The 17,675-nt window shown below is 39.1% G+C and overlaps 1 protein-coding gene across 4 annotated transcripts in view; it reads right to left on the bottom strand.

The window, feature by feature from the left end:
- LOC128687708 (UDP-glycosyltransferase UGT5) overlaps nt 1-17,675 on the bottom strand; it is a gene marked incomplete at its 5' end in the record, with an annotated part of 120,388 nt that overhangs the window by 1,104 nt on the left and 101,609 nt on the right. For all 4 annotated transcript variants that reach the window (XR_011391862.1, XR_011391861.1, XM_070083968.1 and 1 more), the window contains 2 exon segments: nt 1-3,247; nt 15,330-15,473. The exon segment at nt 1-3,247 is cut by the window's left edge. Coding sequence is in view for 2 of the 4 variants with exons in the window: in XM_070083968.1 (XP_069940069.1) it covers nt 3,115-3,247; nt 15,330-15,473 (277 nt within the window).

Raw genomic sequence — 17,675 nt, forward strand, 5'->3', positions numbered from 1 at the left:
CTTGCTGCACCAACCTAGTGTCTTGCTGCACCAGCCTAGTGTCTTGCAGCACCAACCTAGTGTCTTGCTAGACCAGCTGCACGAGCCTAGTGACTCAGTACAACAGTATGACCAACAACCCTCCAGAAGCATCCGCGTTAGAAATTGTAAGTACAGGAACAACAAACGTATTGCAATAGCTACGTCGTCACTTGGCATAATGTAAACAATGAGCTTCCTGCAGCAGCTACATATTATCTAAAACTGTTTTAATGACTGACAAAAAAGAGAAGAAATCACCAAGACAGTACAGGGCATTTTTTATTTTTATTAAAAATCATGTTCATATTTTTTCCTCATTTTCAATTATTTTTTAAATAAATTAATTAAATATTATTAACATTTTACAGTTTTTATGTTTGAACCTTTACCTAGTTTGTTAATATAAAGACTGCTATCATAACTCTTAAAAGCATAATATAAAATATATTCAACATAGTAAAGCTCAGCTAGAGTGGGACTTATGATAGTTCATTGTATTGTTCAGCTGGAGTGGGACTTAGGATAGTTCATTGTATTGTTCAGCTGGAGTGGGACTTATGATAGTTCATTGTATTGTTCAGCTGGAGTGGGACTTAGGATAGTTCATTGTATTGTTCAGCTGAAGTGGGACTTAGGATAGTTCATTGTATTGTTCAGCTGGAGAGGGACTCAGGATAGTTCATTGTATTGTTCAGCTGGAGTGGGACTTAGGATAGTTCATTGTATTGTTCAGCTGGAGTGGGACTTAGGATAGTTCATTGTATTGTTCAGCTGGAGTGGGACTTAGGATAGTTCATTGTATTGTTCAGCTGGAGTGGGACTTAGGATAGTTCATTGTATTGTTCAGCTGGAGTGGGACTCAGGATAGTTCGTTGTATTGTTCAGCTGGAGTGGGACTTAGGATAGTTCATTGTATTGTTCAGCTGGAGTGGGACTCAGGATAGTTCATTGCATTGTTCAGCTGGAGTTGGACTCAGGATAGTTCATTGTATTGTTCAGCTAGAGTGGGACTTAGGATAGTTCATTGTATTGTTCAGCTGGAGTGGGACTCAGGATAGTTCATTGTATTGTTCAGCTGGAGTGGGACTTAGGATAGTTCATTGTATTGTTCAGCTGGAGTGGGACTCAGGATAGCTCATTGTATTGTTCAGCTAGAGTGGGACTTAGGATAGTTCATTGTATTGTTCAGCTGGAGTGGGACTTAGGATAGTTCATTGTATTGTTCAGCTGGAGTTGGACTCAGGATAGTTCATTGTATTGTTCAGCTGGAGTTGGACTCAGGATAGTTCATTGTATTGTTCAGCTGGAGTGGGACTCAGGATAGTTCATTGTATTGTTCAGCTGGAGTGGGACTTAAAATAGTTCATTGTGTTGTTCAGCTGGAGTGGGACTTAAAATAGTTCATTGTGTTGTTCAGCTGGAGTGGGACTCAAGATAGTTCATTGTGTTGCTCAGCTGGAGTTGGTCTCAGGATAGTTCATTGTGTTGCTCAGCTGGAGTGGGACTCAAGATAGTTCATTGTGTTGTTCAGCTGGAGTTGGTCTCAGGATAGTTCATTGTGTTGCTCAGCTGGAGTGGGACTCAAGATAGTTCATTGCATTGTTCAGCTGGAGTTGGACTTAGGATAGTTCATTGTATTGTTCAGCTGGAGTTGGACTCAGGATAGTTCATTGTATTGTTCAGCTGGAGTTGGACTCAGGATTGTTCATTGTAATGTTCAGCTGGAGTGGGACTCAGGATAGTTTATTGTATTGTTCAGCTGGAGTGGGACTTAGGATAGTTCATTATATTGTTCAGCTAGAGTGGGACTTAGGATAGTTCATTGTATTGTTCAGCTGGAGTGGGACTCAGGATAGTTCATTGTATTGTTCAGCTGGAGTGGGACTCAGGAAAGTTCACTGTGTTCTCAGGATAGTTCATTGTATTGTTCAGCTGGAGTGGGACTCAGGATAGTTCATTGTATTGTTCAGCTGGAGTTGGACTCAGGATAGTTCATTGTATTGTTCAGCTGGAGTGGGACTTAGGATAGTTCATTGTATTGTTCAGCTGGAGTTGGACTCAGGATAGTTCATTTTGTTGCTCAGCTGGAGTGGGACTCAAAATAGTTCATTGTGTTGTTCAGTTGGAGTGGGACTCAAAATAGTTCATCTTGTTATTCAGCTGAAGTGGGACTCAACATTTGTCAACGTGTTGTTCAGCTGGAGTGGGACTCAGCATAGTTCATTGTGTTGTTCAGTTGGAGTGGGTCTTAAAATAGTTCATTGTGTTGTTCAGCTGGAGTGGGACTTAAAATAGTTCATTGTGTTGTTCAGCTGGAGTGGGACTCAAGATGGTTCATTGTGTTGTTCAGCTGGAGTGAGACTCAACATAGGTCATTGTGTTGTTCAGCTAGAGTGGGACTCAAAATAGTTCATTGTGTTGTTCAGCTGGAGTTGGTCTAAGGATAGTTCATTGTGTTGTTCATCTGGAGTTGGACTCATGATAGTTCATTGTGTTGTTCAGCTGGAGAGGGATTCAAAATAGTCCATTGTGTTGTTCAGCTGGAGTGGTACTCAAAATAGTTCATCTTGTTATTCAGCTGGTTTGGGACTCAGCATAGGTCATTGTGTTGTTCAGCTAGAGTGGGACTCAAAATAGTTCATTGTGTTGTTCAGCTGGAGTTGGTCTCAGGATAGTTCATTGTGTTGCTCAGCTGGAGTGGGACTCAAGATAGTTCATTGTGTTGTTCAGCTGGAGTGGGACTCAAGATAGTTCATTGTGTTGTTCAGCTGGAGTGGGACTCAACATAGTTCATTGTGTTATTCAGCTGGAGTGGGACTCAACATAGTTCATTGTGTTCTTCAGTTGGAGTGGGACTCAAGATAGTTCATTCAGTGGTTCAGCTAGGGTGGGACTCAAGATAGTTCATTGTGTTGTTTAGCTGGAGTGGGTTCGACCATGTTCCTCAGGTTCGCTGAAACCTGACCCTCAATTACCAATGATAATATTCGCACGAATTTAATAACGATCATTCCTGTAGTAACACCTGTATTAAGAGTCTAATGAACAAAATATTTGATAAGGCTGAATGATTAGATGATTCCTGAACAGTGATTATTCTTTCTTGTACTTGGTGGTGGAACAGCATCGAGAGAAGACTCTGCGAAGTACCCAGCAAAAGAGGCAGGTCATCAGAACGATCACCACTGTTAATAACAGCCACACGTCTACGTTGTACACCTCGTACCTGCACCACATAATATTCAATAATGTTATATATCATTGATCACGTGTGGTCATACCTGTCCTAAGCTGTCTGGGATTAGCGTGGGGTGTTACCTAGCACCATGGCTTGTTGTAGTGCTTTAAAATCTCAGGTTAAAGTGTTGAATAAGGAGATTCTACTTCTTCAGGAGGAAAATAGGAGGCTGAAGCTTCATCTAGATGGGCTTGGGATTGAGTGGGAGATGGTGGTAGCTGGTGAGGAGGAAAAAGTTACCAGCAGTGATTTGGAGAATGGCAGCCGCATTAAGTGGCAACTGGTTCAGAATTCAGGAAGAAGGATGATAAGGAAGGTTATTAGAGAAGATTTGAAGGTTGGAAATCGATTCTCTGTTCTCCAAGACGAGTGTACTTCAGTGGTTAGTGAATTTAAAGGTACCACTGACACCCCTGCTTATCAAGGTAAGAATAGTCTGATCGTGGGAGATTCTCAGGAAAGATATATGGACCGTGCTTTTTGTAACAGAGATGGAAAGGTCAGACAGAGAGTCTGTCTCCCAGGAGCTGGTGTTGGTGACATAGTCAGCAGGTTTTATATTATGTCAGGCAATGGGAACAAGGCCATTATCTGTCTTAGTGCTGGTGGAAATGACATTGGGAATGGGAGGAGACAGGAACTGCTGGATAAGTATAGGTCAGCCATAGATGTAGTCAGGTCTAAGGGAGGGATCCCAGTCATATGTAGCATCTTGCCTAGGAAGGGAGCGGGCAATGAATGGATGTCTAGGGCAATTGGTATAAATTGCTGGCTAGACAGGTACTGCAAGGAACTTGCTATTCCATTCATTGATAACTGGGACATATTCTATGGCAAACATGATATGTATGCAAGGGATGGGGTTCATCTCTCTGGGGTTGGAGTAGTTGCATTAGCCAATTCGATTGGGGGGGTCATTGTTGACTTGTCTAGGACTTTAAACTGATAGATAATAGAGGTATGGGTGTCTACGGGAAACAGTCAGGCTGCAGTACTAGGGTTGATAACAACAGATATAACCACGATACTTCAGGGATATGTTTAAAAGACAATATTCAAAATGAAGCTGCTAGTAAAGGCAAAGCAATTGATCAACATACAAAGAGAGATAGTAGAGGGCAACGAGTGACTAGCTCCCTTAAGGTTTAATATGCAAACAGTAGGAGTCTAAGAAATAAGATAAATGAGCTAAGATTACTTGCAAGTGTAGGTAATATAGGTATTATTGCTATAAGAGACCTGGTTCAACTTGAAGGATATAGAAATGCCCTTAGAATGCAACATACAGGGTTATAAACTATTCCATACTGATAGGGTCAACAGAAAGGGGGGTGGAGTGGCGATGTAGGTCAGAGATAATTTAAATTGTTGTGTTAAACAAGATATAAGATTAGAAACATCGGACACAGAATCTGTTTGGCAACAGTTTCTCGAGGGTCGTGACAAGTTAATTTTGGGTGTGATTTATAGGCCCCCAAACCATGATAAAGACTGCAGTAAGCTGCTATGGGACGAAATTCTTAAGGCATCTAGATATGAAAATGTTGTGTTAATGAGAGATTTTAACTTTAGACAAATTGACTGGAACAATATGATAGGAAATCTTGAATCTAGTGACTTTCTTGATACGGATCAGGATTGATTTTTAAAACAGTTTATGACAGAACCAACTAGAGGAAACAATCTGCTTGACTTGTTCTTGCCAACAAAGAATCACTAGTTAATAATGTTGAGGTTAATGATGAGATAGGGGAAAGTGATCACAAATCACTTAGTTTCAATATATCATGGAATTACCCGGACAACTGCAATCAAATCTCTGTCCCAGACTTTCGCTTGGCCGATTTCATGGGGCTGAAAAATTACCTGGGTGGGCTAAAATGGGATGTAATGACTATGGGTCAGGTAGGTGGTCTTGGTTTCCAATATGACGTTTTTCAGAGCATAGTTCTAGCTGCCCAGACAACCTTTGTTCTGAGTAGGGAAATTAGATCTAACAAAAATGATCCCAAATGGATGAACAGTAGATTAAAACATCTCATTTATCAAAAGAGAGGCATATATAAGCGTATCAAAAGAGGGGATGGGCAGTTAAGAAATCAGTATATTCAATTGAAGAGATAAATTAAAAAAGGAATAAGAAAAGCAAAAAGGGATTATGAGGCTAAGGTCGCAAGGGATTCGAAGACTAACCCGAGAGGGTTCTTTCAGGTATACAAAAGTAAGATTAGGGACAAGATAGGCCCACATAAGAGTAACTCAGGTCGGATCACTGACAGTGATCAGAATATGTGTGAAATTTTCAATTCTTACTTCCTCTCAGTTTTTACTCAGGAAGATAATAGCGAAATTCCAGAAATAATAGATTATGCAGAACAGGACGATAATAAGCTATGCACAGTTGCGGTAACCAGTGACATGGTCCTCAGACAAATAGAGAAATTAAAACCTAACAAATCCCCAGGCCCTGATGAACTGTTTGCAAGGGTGTTAAAGGAATGTAAAGAGGAACTTAGCATACCTTTGGCTGATCTTTTCAACATATCACAGCAAACTGGCATAGTGCCAGACAAGTGGAAAATGGAAAATGTATTACCTATTTACAAGGCAGGTGACAGGTCCTTGGATTCGGAGTATAGACCAATAAGCTTTACCTCAATAGTTGGAAAATTTATGGAATCAATAATTGCCGAAGTAATTCGTAGCCATCTCGAAAGGCATAAGCTGATTAATGAATCTCAGCATGGTTTTACAAAGGGGCGTTTCTGTCTTACGAATTTACTAACTTTCGTCACTAACGTATTTGAGGAGGTAGATCATGATGTTGAGTATGATATTGTGTATATGGACTTCAGTAAGACTTTCGATAGAGTTCCACATCAGAGACTATTGAGGAAACTTAAGACACAAGGAACAGGAGAATTTTTTTTCCTGGGTAGAGGCATGGTTGACAAATAGGCAGCAGAGAGTTTGCATAAATGGGGAGAAATCAGAATTGGGGCACGTCACAAGCGGTGTTCCACAAGGGTCAGTGTTGGGCCCCTTGTTGCTCACAACCTACATAAACGACATAGATGAGGGAATAAATAGCGACATAGGCAAATTTGCTGATGACACTAAAATAGGCAGACTGATTCATTCTAACGAGGACATTAGAGCACTCCAGGATGATTTGAATAGACTGATGCAATGGTCGGAGAAGTGGCAGATGCAGTTTAATATAGTCAAATGCAAAGTTCTAATTGTTGGACAGGAAAATAACCATGCCACATATAAACTAAATAATGTAGATGTTAATATTACGGATTGCGAAAAGGATTTATGAGTTATGGTTAGTAGTAATCTAAAACCAAGGCAACAGTGCATTAGTGTTCTCAATAAGCTAACAGAATCCTTGGCTTCATAGTAAGAAGTATAAATAATACAAATCCTCAGGTTTTTCTTCAACTCTATATATCTTTGGTTAGACCTCATTTAGACTATGCTGCTCAGTTCTGGTCACCGTATTACAGAATGGATATAAATGCTCTGGAAAACGTACAGAGGAGGATGACAAAGATGATCCCATGTATCAGAAATCTTCCCTATGAGGATAGACTTAGGGCCCTGAACCTGCACCCTCTAGAAAGGCGTAGAATTAGGGAAGATATGACTGAGGTGTATAAATGGAAAACGGGAATTAATAGAGGGTATGTAAATAGCGTGCTAGAAATATCTAACATAGACAGGACTCACAGCAATGGCTTTAAATTGGAAAAAATCAGATTCAGGAAGGATATAGGAAAGCACTGGTTTGGTAATAGAGTTGTGGATGAGTGGAACAAACTCCCGAGTACTGTCATAGACGTTAAGACGTTGTGTAGTTTTAAAAATAGGTTGGATAAATACATGAGTGGGTGTGGGTGGGTGGGAGTTGGACCTGACTAGCTTGTGCTACTAGGTCGGATGCGCTGCTCCTCCCTTAAGTGACGTGTCTGACCTAACTAGGAGAATTGGTGGGAGAATTTAAGCTACCTCGCATAGGCCAGTAGGCCTGTTGCAGTGTTCCTTCTTTCTTATGTTCTTATGTTCATGAGATCTCGTAATATTTAACACATTTTTTTAAAAATTAACTCTCCACAGGATTTCTGCTAATCGAAGCCTAACAAAGTATTATTTAAGACAAATACATTTATTTTTTTATTTATTATCAAACAGTTATATAACAATAATTTGCAGAAAAACAAAATTGAAATTTGGAGGAAAAATTCATTGAAATTTTACTTTAAAATTTAGCAAAAACTTGCTGTAGGAAAAATAATTTGACATATTCTGGGTTAAAAATAATTCTTAGAATAGTGAGTTTCATGATACAACTATCACATTTGTTGTTATGTGTCTCCGTGTGATACATTGCGTGTACTTGGAGCCACGGACCTACACTGAACATGATTCCTTATGTATTGTGTGTCACGAGCATAAGAATACTCAAGGCACAGCAACGCTAGACGAAGAATGAAGAAATTAACCCTACATTAGAAAATGTAACCCGAGTAACAATAACCTGATTACCTTAACATTAACAAAGACAAAGCAAAACTAGCAAAAGTATAATAAAAAGGGACTGATAATACTGATCACAGCATGGTAATACTAGTGGTAATATTAACCAGAGCATGGTAATACTAGTGGTAACACTAACCAGAGAATGGTAATACTAGTGGTACCACTAACCAGAGCATGGTAATACTAGCGGCAACACTAACCAGAGAATGGTAATGCTAGTGGTAACACTAACCAGAGCATGGTAATACTAGTGGTAACACTAACCAGAGTATGGTAACACTAGTGGTAATACTAACCAGAGCATGGTAATACTAGTGGTAACACTACCTAGAGCATGGTAATACTAGTGGTAACACTAACCAGAACATGGTAATACTAGTGGTAGCACTAACCAGAGCACGGTAATACTAGTGGTAACACTACCTACAGCATGGTAATACTAGTGGTAATACTAACCAGAACATGGTAATACTAGTGGTAACACTAATCAGAGCATGGTAATACTAGTGGTAACACTAACCAGATCATGGTAATACTAGTGGTAACACTAACCTTATCATGGTAATACTAGTGGTAACACTACCTACAGCATAGTAATACTAGTGGTAACACTAACCAGATCATGGTAATGCTAGTGCTAACACTACCTAGAGCATGGTAACAGGGCTGAGTAACTAAACATAGTAATACTGTCCTGGACATAATCACACAATGTTAACTTTTTTTCTAGGCATCACAATTATCAGGATGAAGAAACACTAAGTGGTATGTGCTAAAATAAGCCAGGTAATTATAATGACAAATCTTGTAAAAAAAAAAAAAAAAAAAAACTTAACTAGAACTGAAATAGAAACATTAACTAACACAAGATTAAATTAATCAAGGGACTCATATTAGGCATCACACTACTCATCCTTTAACTATTTAAAATAAGCCATGTAATGTATTACAGTTTTCACAAGACACATTTAACAATTAATGTTTTAGAGTCCCAAGATGGGAATTTTCTTAATAGCCCCCAGTTTTTTGCATTTGTCTGGGTAAAAATATCCAAAACTTACCAACTTTATATATTTGGGGGATGAAAATAAGATATATTACAGTATTTTCAATCGTCATGAAATCGATTTGGCAAAGTTTTATTAGTAGACATTGCCCAAAAACTTTTTGTAGTGCCAATATGAACCACTGAATTAAATAGTGTTGCTACCTCCAATTTTTTGGTATTTATTTTTTAATTACTTTCTTGGCTGATCTATATAATGATGTTTTTCTAACAGTATTTCGTGTGCCTAGATTCTATAAAAAATGAATGAAATCAGACGATAAATTAAGATAATCAAATTGGCTTAGTGTTTCCTTAAGTTGTTTTATGTTATAAATTTAATTACCTATGACTTTTTTTCCAAAGCTTTTCTACCCTCGCAGCACAGCCATGCTTGGTCAAGCAGATTATTGCTGCTGGCAGCCCACTGGTCTACACAGTCATCGTAGCCTGAGAGAGTTGGCACTTGGTGGAGGCAGTTATCTATTTTCTTTTTGAAAGCCTCTATATTTGTTCTGATAGTGTTTCAGTAGCAGATAAGTTCTCTTTGACCACGTATGTTAGCACAACTCTTTACACTTAATTTACACTTCTCATATTTCTCTCATCAACCCCTGCATACAACTGTGACAGTAAGTACATTTGGAAATATACTCTTCTACGTTTATATTACAAGTATCTCGTCCCAGTGGTCTAAATTATTTATCATTACCAGCAGTGTTATCCCTCCTGCCTTGAAAGGAGCTGTCAACATCATACAATATTCGTAACAAAAGAGGATATGTGATTTGAACACTTTCAATATTGACTTTTTTTTCGTCTTGAAAGATATCATTCTCCACCCTGTCATCTTTCCGACTTTCGGAATATTTGCCTTTATTGTGTTTTGTAAATGATACATCACACGACAATAATAAGAACAAGTCTATTACAAACTACGTGATGGTCCTCTTGTGTCAACTACTTAGTGCTCCTTCTGAGCTCTTCATTCTTTCCATACATAATCCGTTAGAATTTATCACTATTAAATAACCCGTTATTTTTTATTGCTCAATGGGAACAATTTCATGACATCTGCTAGGAAAATTTCTCCATTTCCTCTACCGATTTTTTTCATATTTATACGGGAATCGTCGGTAAAACATGTGATTGGAAGCTGTATCTAGAATTTTGTCTAAGTTCGATACAAGGATACAGTAGTAACGCCAGGACTAAACTCAACATTTTTCTTTGCTAAGCACAGATTTCTGTCTTGTGTACTACTACTATTTTCTGTTTTATTCATATTTTCACATTCATGTTAAACCTTTTGATCAATATTTTATGAGTTATCACTCCATGATAGTACTTATTAAACGCCTCACAAGTCTGTGGTCTCCATAACAAGACTCATACATGCGCACTCAAACTACACAGTACTTACACAACACAGCCAGACCCCAATATAGGAATCGGTGCCCAGCCGAAGCTAGGCGTTGTTTTCCATATCAAGGCCACCAGGCTTGAGTTAAGTTATTTCATCTCGTAGTGCCAAACTTGCGATTTTGGCTTAAATAGTAATGATCTTCTTGCCGAATAAGGCAATGGAAAATTTGTGTACACAATAATTTCGCAAAAATCATTATGAACCTAACGATGAAATATATTTCATTGTGTTTATCATTAAACTACTGTAAGCTTATCTAAAATATATTAAGTTGGATTAGGCTAAATTAAATTGAGCTTGTTATAATAAAGTTAGGTAAACTTTCTAAGATTCTTTCGGTAAAAAATTATTAATTATTAAATTAAGTTAAAAAATATATCTTTAAACGTATAAGAGAAAATTTTCGATAGGACTTAATTTTAAATGACTTTTTGCTAATTAATCAGCTTTACCTGTTCGACACTATATATATATATATATATATATATATATATATATATATATATATATATATATATATATATATATATATATATATATATATATATATGCATATAGTGTCGAATAGGTAAAGCTGATCAATTAGGTACTACCGTCCTGCCAAGTGAGTGCAAAATGAAAGCCTGTAATTGTTTTACATGATGGTAGGATTGCTGGTTTTGTTTGTCTCATAAACATGCAAGATTACAGGTAAGTCTTGCTACTTCTACTTACACTTAGGTCACACTACACATACATGTACAAGCATATATATACATACCCCTCTGGGTTTTTTTTTCTATTTTCTTTCAAGTTCTTGCTCTTGTTTATTTCCTCTTATCTCCATGGGGAAGTGGAACAGAATTCTTTCTCCGTAAGTCGTGCGTGTTGTAAGAGGCGACTAAAAATGCAGGGAGCAAGAGCCTAGTAACCCCTTCTCGTGTATAAATTACTAAATTTAGAAAGAGAAACTTTCGTTTTTCTTTTTGGGCCACCCTGCCTTGGTGGGATGCGGCCGGTTTGTTGAAAAAAAAATTATATATATATATATATATATATATATATATATATATATATATATATATATATATATATATATATATGTCGTGCCGAATATGTAAAACTGATCAATTAGCAAGAACTCATTTAAAATTAAATCCTTTCTAAAATTTTCTCTTATACATTTAAAGATATATATTTTTTTTCATTAATGTTGATTTAAAAATTTATAATTTTGCACCAAAAGAATCTTAGAAAACTTACCTAACATTATTATAACAAGCTAAATTTATTTTAGCCTAACCCAACTAAATATATTTTAGATTTGTTTACAATAATTTAATATTAAACAAACACAGTGAAATATTTTTTTTTCGTTAGGTTCAGAATGATTTTTGCGAAATTATTGCATACACAAATTTTCACTTGTCCTATATGGCAACATGAGCGTTGCTATTTAAGCCAAGATCGCAAGTTCTGCCTATTCGGCACGACATATATATATATATATATATATATATATATATATATATATATATATATATATATATATATATATATATATGAACCAAGTGAGAGAGTAATTGTGGTAGGGGACTTGAATGCTAAAGTAGGAGAAACTTTTAGAGAGGGTGTGGTAGGTAAGTTTGGGGTGCCAGGTGTAAATGATAATGGGAGCCCTTTGATTGAACTTTGTATAGAAAGGGGTTTAGTTATAGGTAATACATATTTTAAGAAAAAGAGGATAAATAAGTATACACGATATGATGTAGGGCGAAATGACAGTAGTTTGTTGGATTATGTATTGGTAGATAAAAGACTGTTGAGTAGACTTCAGGATGTACATGTTTATAGAGGGGCCACAGATATATCAGATCACTTTCTAGTTGTAGCTACACTGAGAGTAAAAGGTAGATGGGATACAAGGAGAATAGAAGCATCAGGGAAGAGAGAGGTGAAGGTTTATAAACTAAAAGAGGAGGCAGTTAGGGTAAGATATAAACAGCTATTGGAGGATAGATGGGCTAATGAGAGCATAGGCAATGGGGTCGAAGAGGTATGGGGTAGGTTTAAAAATGTAGTGTTAGAGTGTTCAGCAGAAGTTTGTGGTTACAGGAAAGTGGGTGCAGGAGGGAAGAGGAGCGATTGGTGGAATGATGATGTAAAGAGAGTAGTAAGGGAGAAAAAGTTAGCATATGAGAAGTTTTTACAAAGTAGAAGTGATGCAAGGAGGGAAGAGTATATGGAGAAAAAGAGAGAAGTTAAGAGAGTGGTGAAGCAATGTAAAAAGAGAGCAAATGAGAGAGTGGGTGAGATGTTATCAACAAATTTTGTTGAAAATAAGAAAAAGTTTTGGAATGAGATTAACAAGTTAAGAAAGCCTAGAGAACAAATGGATTTGTCAGTTAAAAATAGGAGAGGAGAGTTATTAAATGGAGAGTTAGAGGTATTGGGAAGATGGAGGGAATATTTTGAGGAATTGTTAAATGTTGATGAAGATAGGGAAGCTGTGATTTCGTGTATAGGGCAAGGAGGAATAACATCTTGTAGGAGTGAGGAAGAGCCAGTTGTGAGTGTGGGGGAAGTTCGTGAGGCAGTAGGTAAAATGAAAGGGGGTAAGGCAGCCGGGATTGATGGGATAAAGATAGAAATGTTAAAAGCAGGTGGGGATATAGTTTTGGAGTGGTTGGTGCAATTATTTAATAAATGTATGGAAGAGGGTAAGGTACCTAGGGATTGGCAGAGAGCATGCATAGTTCCTTTGTATAAAGGCAAAGGGGACAAAAGAGAGTGCAAAAATTATAGGGGGATAAGTCTGTTGAGTGTACCTGGTAAAGTGTATGGTAGAGTTATAATTGAAAGAATTAAGAGTAAGACGGAGAATAGGATAGCAGATGAACAAGGAGGCTTTAGGAAAGGTAGGGGGTGTGTGGACCAGGTGTTTACAGTGAAACATATAAGTGAACAGTATTTAGATAAGGCTAAAGAGGTCTTTGTGGCATTTATGGATTTGGAAAAGGCGTATGACAGGGTGGATAGGGGGGCAATGTGGCAGATGTTGCAAGTGTATGGTGTAGGAGGTAGGTTACTGAAAGCAGTGAAGAGTTTTTACGAGGATAGTGAGGCTCAAGTTAGAGTATGTAGGAAAGAGGGAAATTATTTCCCAGTAAAAGTAGGCCTTAGACAAGGATGTGTGATGTCACCGTGGTTGTTTAATATATTTATAGATGGGGTTGTAAGAGAAGTAAATGCGAGGGTCTTGGCAAGAGGCGTGGAGTTAAAAGATAAAGAATCACACACAAAGTGGGAGTTGTCACAGCTGCTCTTTGCTGATGACACTGTGCTCTTGGGAGATTCTGAAGAGAAGTTGCAGAGATTGGTGGATGAATTTGGTAGGGTGTGCAAAAGAAGAAAATTAAAGGTGAATACAGGAAAGAGTAAGGTTATGAGGATAACAAAAAGATTAGGTGATGAAAGATTGAATATCAGATTGGAGGGAGAGAGTATGGAGGAGGTGAACGTATTCAGATATTTGGGAGTGGACGTGTCAGCGGATGGGTCTATGAAAGATGAGGTGAATCATAGAATTGATGAGGGAAAAAGAGTGAGTGGTGCACTTAGGAGTCTGTGGAGACAAAGAACTTTGTCCTTGGAGGCAAAGAGGGGAATGTATGAGAGTATAGTTTTACCAACGCTCTTATATGGGTGTGAAGCGTGGGTGATGAATGTTGCAGCGAGGAGAAGGCTGGAGGCAGTGGAGATGTCGTGTCTGAGGGCAATGTGTGGTGTGAATATAATGCAGAGAATTCGTAGTTTGGAAGTTAGGAGGAGGTGCGGGATTACCAAAACTGTTGTCCAGAGGGCTGAGGAAGGGTTGTTGAGGTGGTTCGGACATGTAGAGAGAATGGAGCGAAACAGAATGACTTCAAGAGTGTATCAGTCTGTAGTGGAAGGAAGGCGGGGTAGGGGTCGGCCTAGGAAGGGTTGGAGGGAGGGGGTAAAGGAGGTTTTGTGTGCGAGGGGCTTGGACTTCCAGCAGGCATGCGTGAGCGTGTTTGATAGGAGTGAATGGAGACAAATGGTTTTTAATACTTGACGTGCTGTTGGAGTGTGAGCAAAGTAACATTTATGAAGGGATTCAGGGAAACCGGCAGGCCGGACTTGAGTCCTGGAGATGGGAAGTACAGTGCCTGCACTCTGAAGGAGGGGTGTTAATGTTGCAGTTTAAAAACTGTAGTGTAAAGCACCCTTCTGGCAAGACAGTGATGGAGTGAATGATGGTGAAAGTTTTTCTTTTTCGGGCCACCCTGCCTTGGTGGGAATCGGCCGGTGTGATAATAAAAAAAAAAAAAAAATAATATATATATATTTATATATACATATATATATATATTTATTTATATATATATATATATATATTTCAACAAACCGGCCGTATCCCAACAAGGCAGGGTGGCCCAAAAAAGAAAAACGAAAGTTTCTCTTTTCAAATTTAGTTAGGTGGCACTTTCCACGACTTTGTAACACCGGAGTATAGTGACACCGACCAGGGCATGATGACGCTTAACAGGGCATAGTGGAACTTACCAAGGCATAGTGCATCTTTCAAGACATTTTGACACTTAGCAGAGTATGATGCTATTTAACAAGGCATAATAACACCTACAATGCATGGTAACATTTACAATGAACGATAAGAAACTGAATGTATATTTAGGGTTCACACATTTCTTCTTACCTTTACAATGATTTTATTAAGTAAATTACATAGAAATGTACCTAGGATAACCCAATAAATTCAAACAGCCTGGCTTATGTCCACTGGGTTCTTGCATTTTCAGAGTATCGTGACATCAGGGCTTGTTTAAAACTTTTTACCTTTAATATCTTTTACGAAGGCGTGAAAATATATAATAGAGCAGGTACCAATTAGTGGAACGTGATAATAATTACAAAAGTAATACCTATTAGGGCATGTTGATACTCACAAGGGCATTAGTAACACTTTTAAGGGGATTGTAACATTTACCTGGGCACTATAAGTGGTACACAGGTCTAGGCATAATAACACATACCAGTGCATGGTGAAGAAGGGTGAGCGGAGGTGATAAGCACCTCGGTGCCGGATGACATACTCCACCCAGTACACCGTCCACTCCCTGGGAGACATAGGCTGGTCGCGCATCACACGTGATCGTCGCACTGCTTCCTGCCTCATTCTGTGGAAAACGGATGTACGTTGAGTGTACCAGCGTGTGCGATATGTGTACCAGCATGTACGTAGTATGTACCAACATGTGCGTAATATTTACCAGCATGTACGTGCGTGTACTAGCATGAACGTAGAAATGTATGTACTAGCGTAGACATGGTGGGTGATGCGAGTATTATGTACCAGTGTGTACAATGTGTGTGTGTGTGTGTGTGTGTGTGTGTGTGTGTGTGTGTGTGTGTGTGTGTGTGTGTGTGTGTGTGTGTGTGTGTGTGTGTGTGTGTGTGTGCGTGTGTGTGTCAGCAGTCCAGCATGTTGGTACGTACGTACTGTGTACCAGCATATAGGCTACGTGTACCATCGTGTAGGTTGTATTACATATGCTAGCGTGTACACTGCAGCATGCACAGTGTGTATACCTGCATGTTCAGTGTGTACCGGCCTGTGTGTGTACCAGCCCGTACATTGTATGTACCAGCATGTATGATAAATGCAACAGCATGCACGATGAGTGTACCAGCTTGTTCGTGATGTGTAACATTGTGTACGTGTTGTGTACCAGCGTCTATAAGGAATGTTGCAATAAGCACATGATGCAGATTAACGTGTACCTGATGTGTTGCAGTGAGCACGTCGTGTGTACTAGTGTATAAATGATGTACACCAACGTGTCCGTGACGCGTTACAACATGTACATTACATCTACCAGCAGGAATAGTTCCGGATTTGTTTTTGTAGAGAGTAAAGACTATTATCATGAATGAATTAACACAGCTTGTAAAGAAAATATTGATTGGATGACAAAAACAATTGCTGGTACTCTCTGTGTATCTGTAAAAAACATTCATGGATACAGAAATGAATTAATTATCTTACAGATATTTTATCCAGTATAATAAAAAAAAATTATTTAAAAAAGTGACCTAATATATTGAAATGGAAGAGTTATGATAACAGGTACGTAATTACGATACATCAGTCACATCTACCCAGGTGAAGTATAATGTGTGAGGCTTGGTGACCTTAATGTGCGAGGCTTGGTGCCCATAATGTGTGAGGCTTGGTGCCCATAATGTGTGAGGCTTGGTGCCCATAATGTGTGAGGCTTGGTACCCATAATGTGTGAGGCTTGGTACCCATAATGTGTGAGGCTTGGTACCCATAATGTGTGAGGCTTGGTACCCATAATGTGTGAGGCTTGGTGACCTTAATGTGTGAGGCTTGGTACCCATAATGTGTGAGGCTTGGTGCCCATAATGTGTGAGGCTTGGTGCCCATAATGTGTGAGGCTTGGTACCCATAATGTTTGAGGCTTGGTACCCATAATGTGTGAGGCTTGGTACCCATAATGTGTGAGGCTTGGTGACCTTAATGTGTGAGGCTTGGTACCCATAATGTGTGAGGCTTGGTGCCCATAATGTGTGAGGCTTGGTACCCATAATGTGTGAGGCTTGGTGCCCATAATGTGTGAGGCTTGGTGACCTTAATGTGTGAAGCTTGGTGCCCATAATGTGTGAGGCTTGGTGACCTTAATGTGTGAGGCTTGGTACCCATAATGTGTGAGGCTTGGTGCCCATAATGTGTGAGGCTTGGTACCCATAATGTGTGAGGCTTGGTGCCCATAATGTGTGAGGCTTGGTGACCTTAATGTGTGAAGCTTGGTGCCCATAATGTGTGAGGCTTGGTGACCTTAATGTGTGAGGCTTGGTGCCCGTAATGTGTGAGGCTTGGTGCCCATAATGTGTGAGGCTTGGTACCCATAATGTGTGAGGCTTGGTGCCCATAATGTGTGAGGCTTGGTACTCATAATGTGTGAGGCTTGGTGACCTTAATGTGTGAAGCTTGTTGCCCATAATGTGTGACGCTTGGTGACCTTAATGTGTGAGGCTTGGTGCCCATAATGTGTGAGGCTTGGTGCCCATAATGTGTGAGGCTTGGTACCCATAATGTGTGAGGCTTGGTGCCCATAATGTGTGAGGCTTGGTACCCATAATGTGTGAGGCTTGGTGCCCATAATGTGTGAGGCTTGGTACCCATAATGTGTGAGGCTTGGTGCCCATAATGTGTGAGGCTTGGTACCCATAATGTGTGAGGCTTGGTGCCCATAATGTGTGAGGCTTGGTACCCATAATGTGTGAGGCTTGGTGCCCATAATGTGTGAGGCTTGGTACCCATAATGTGTGAGGCTTGGTGACCCTTATGTGTGAAG

The sequence above is a fragment of the Cherax quadricarinatus genome, chromosome 11, assembly GCF_038502225.1.
Source record: "Cherax quadricarinatus isolate ZL_2023a chromosome 11, ASM3850222v1, whole genome shotgun sequence".
Classification (NCBI taxonomy): Eukaryota; Metazoa; Arthropoda; class Malacostraca; order Decapoda; family Parastacidae; genus Cherax; species Cherax quadricarinatus.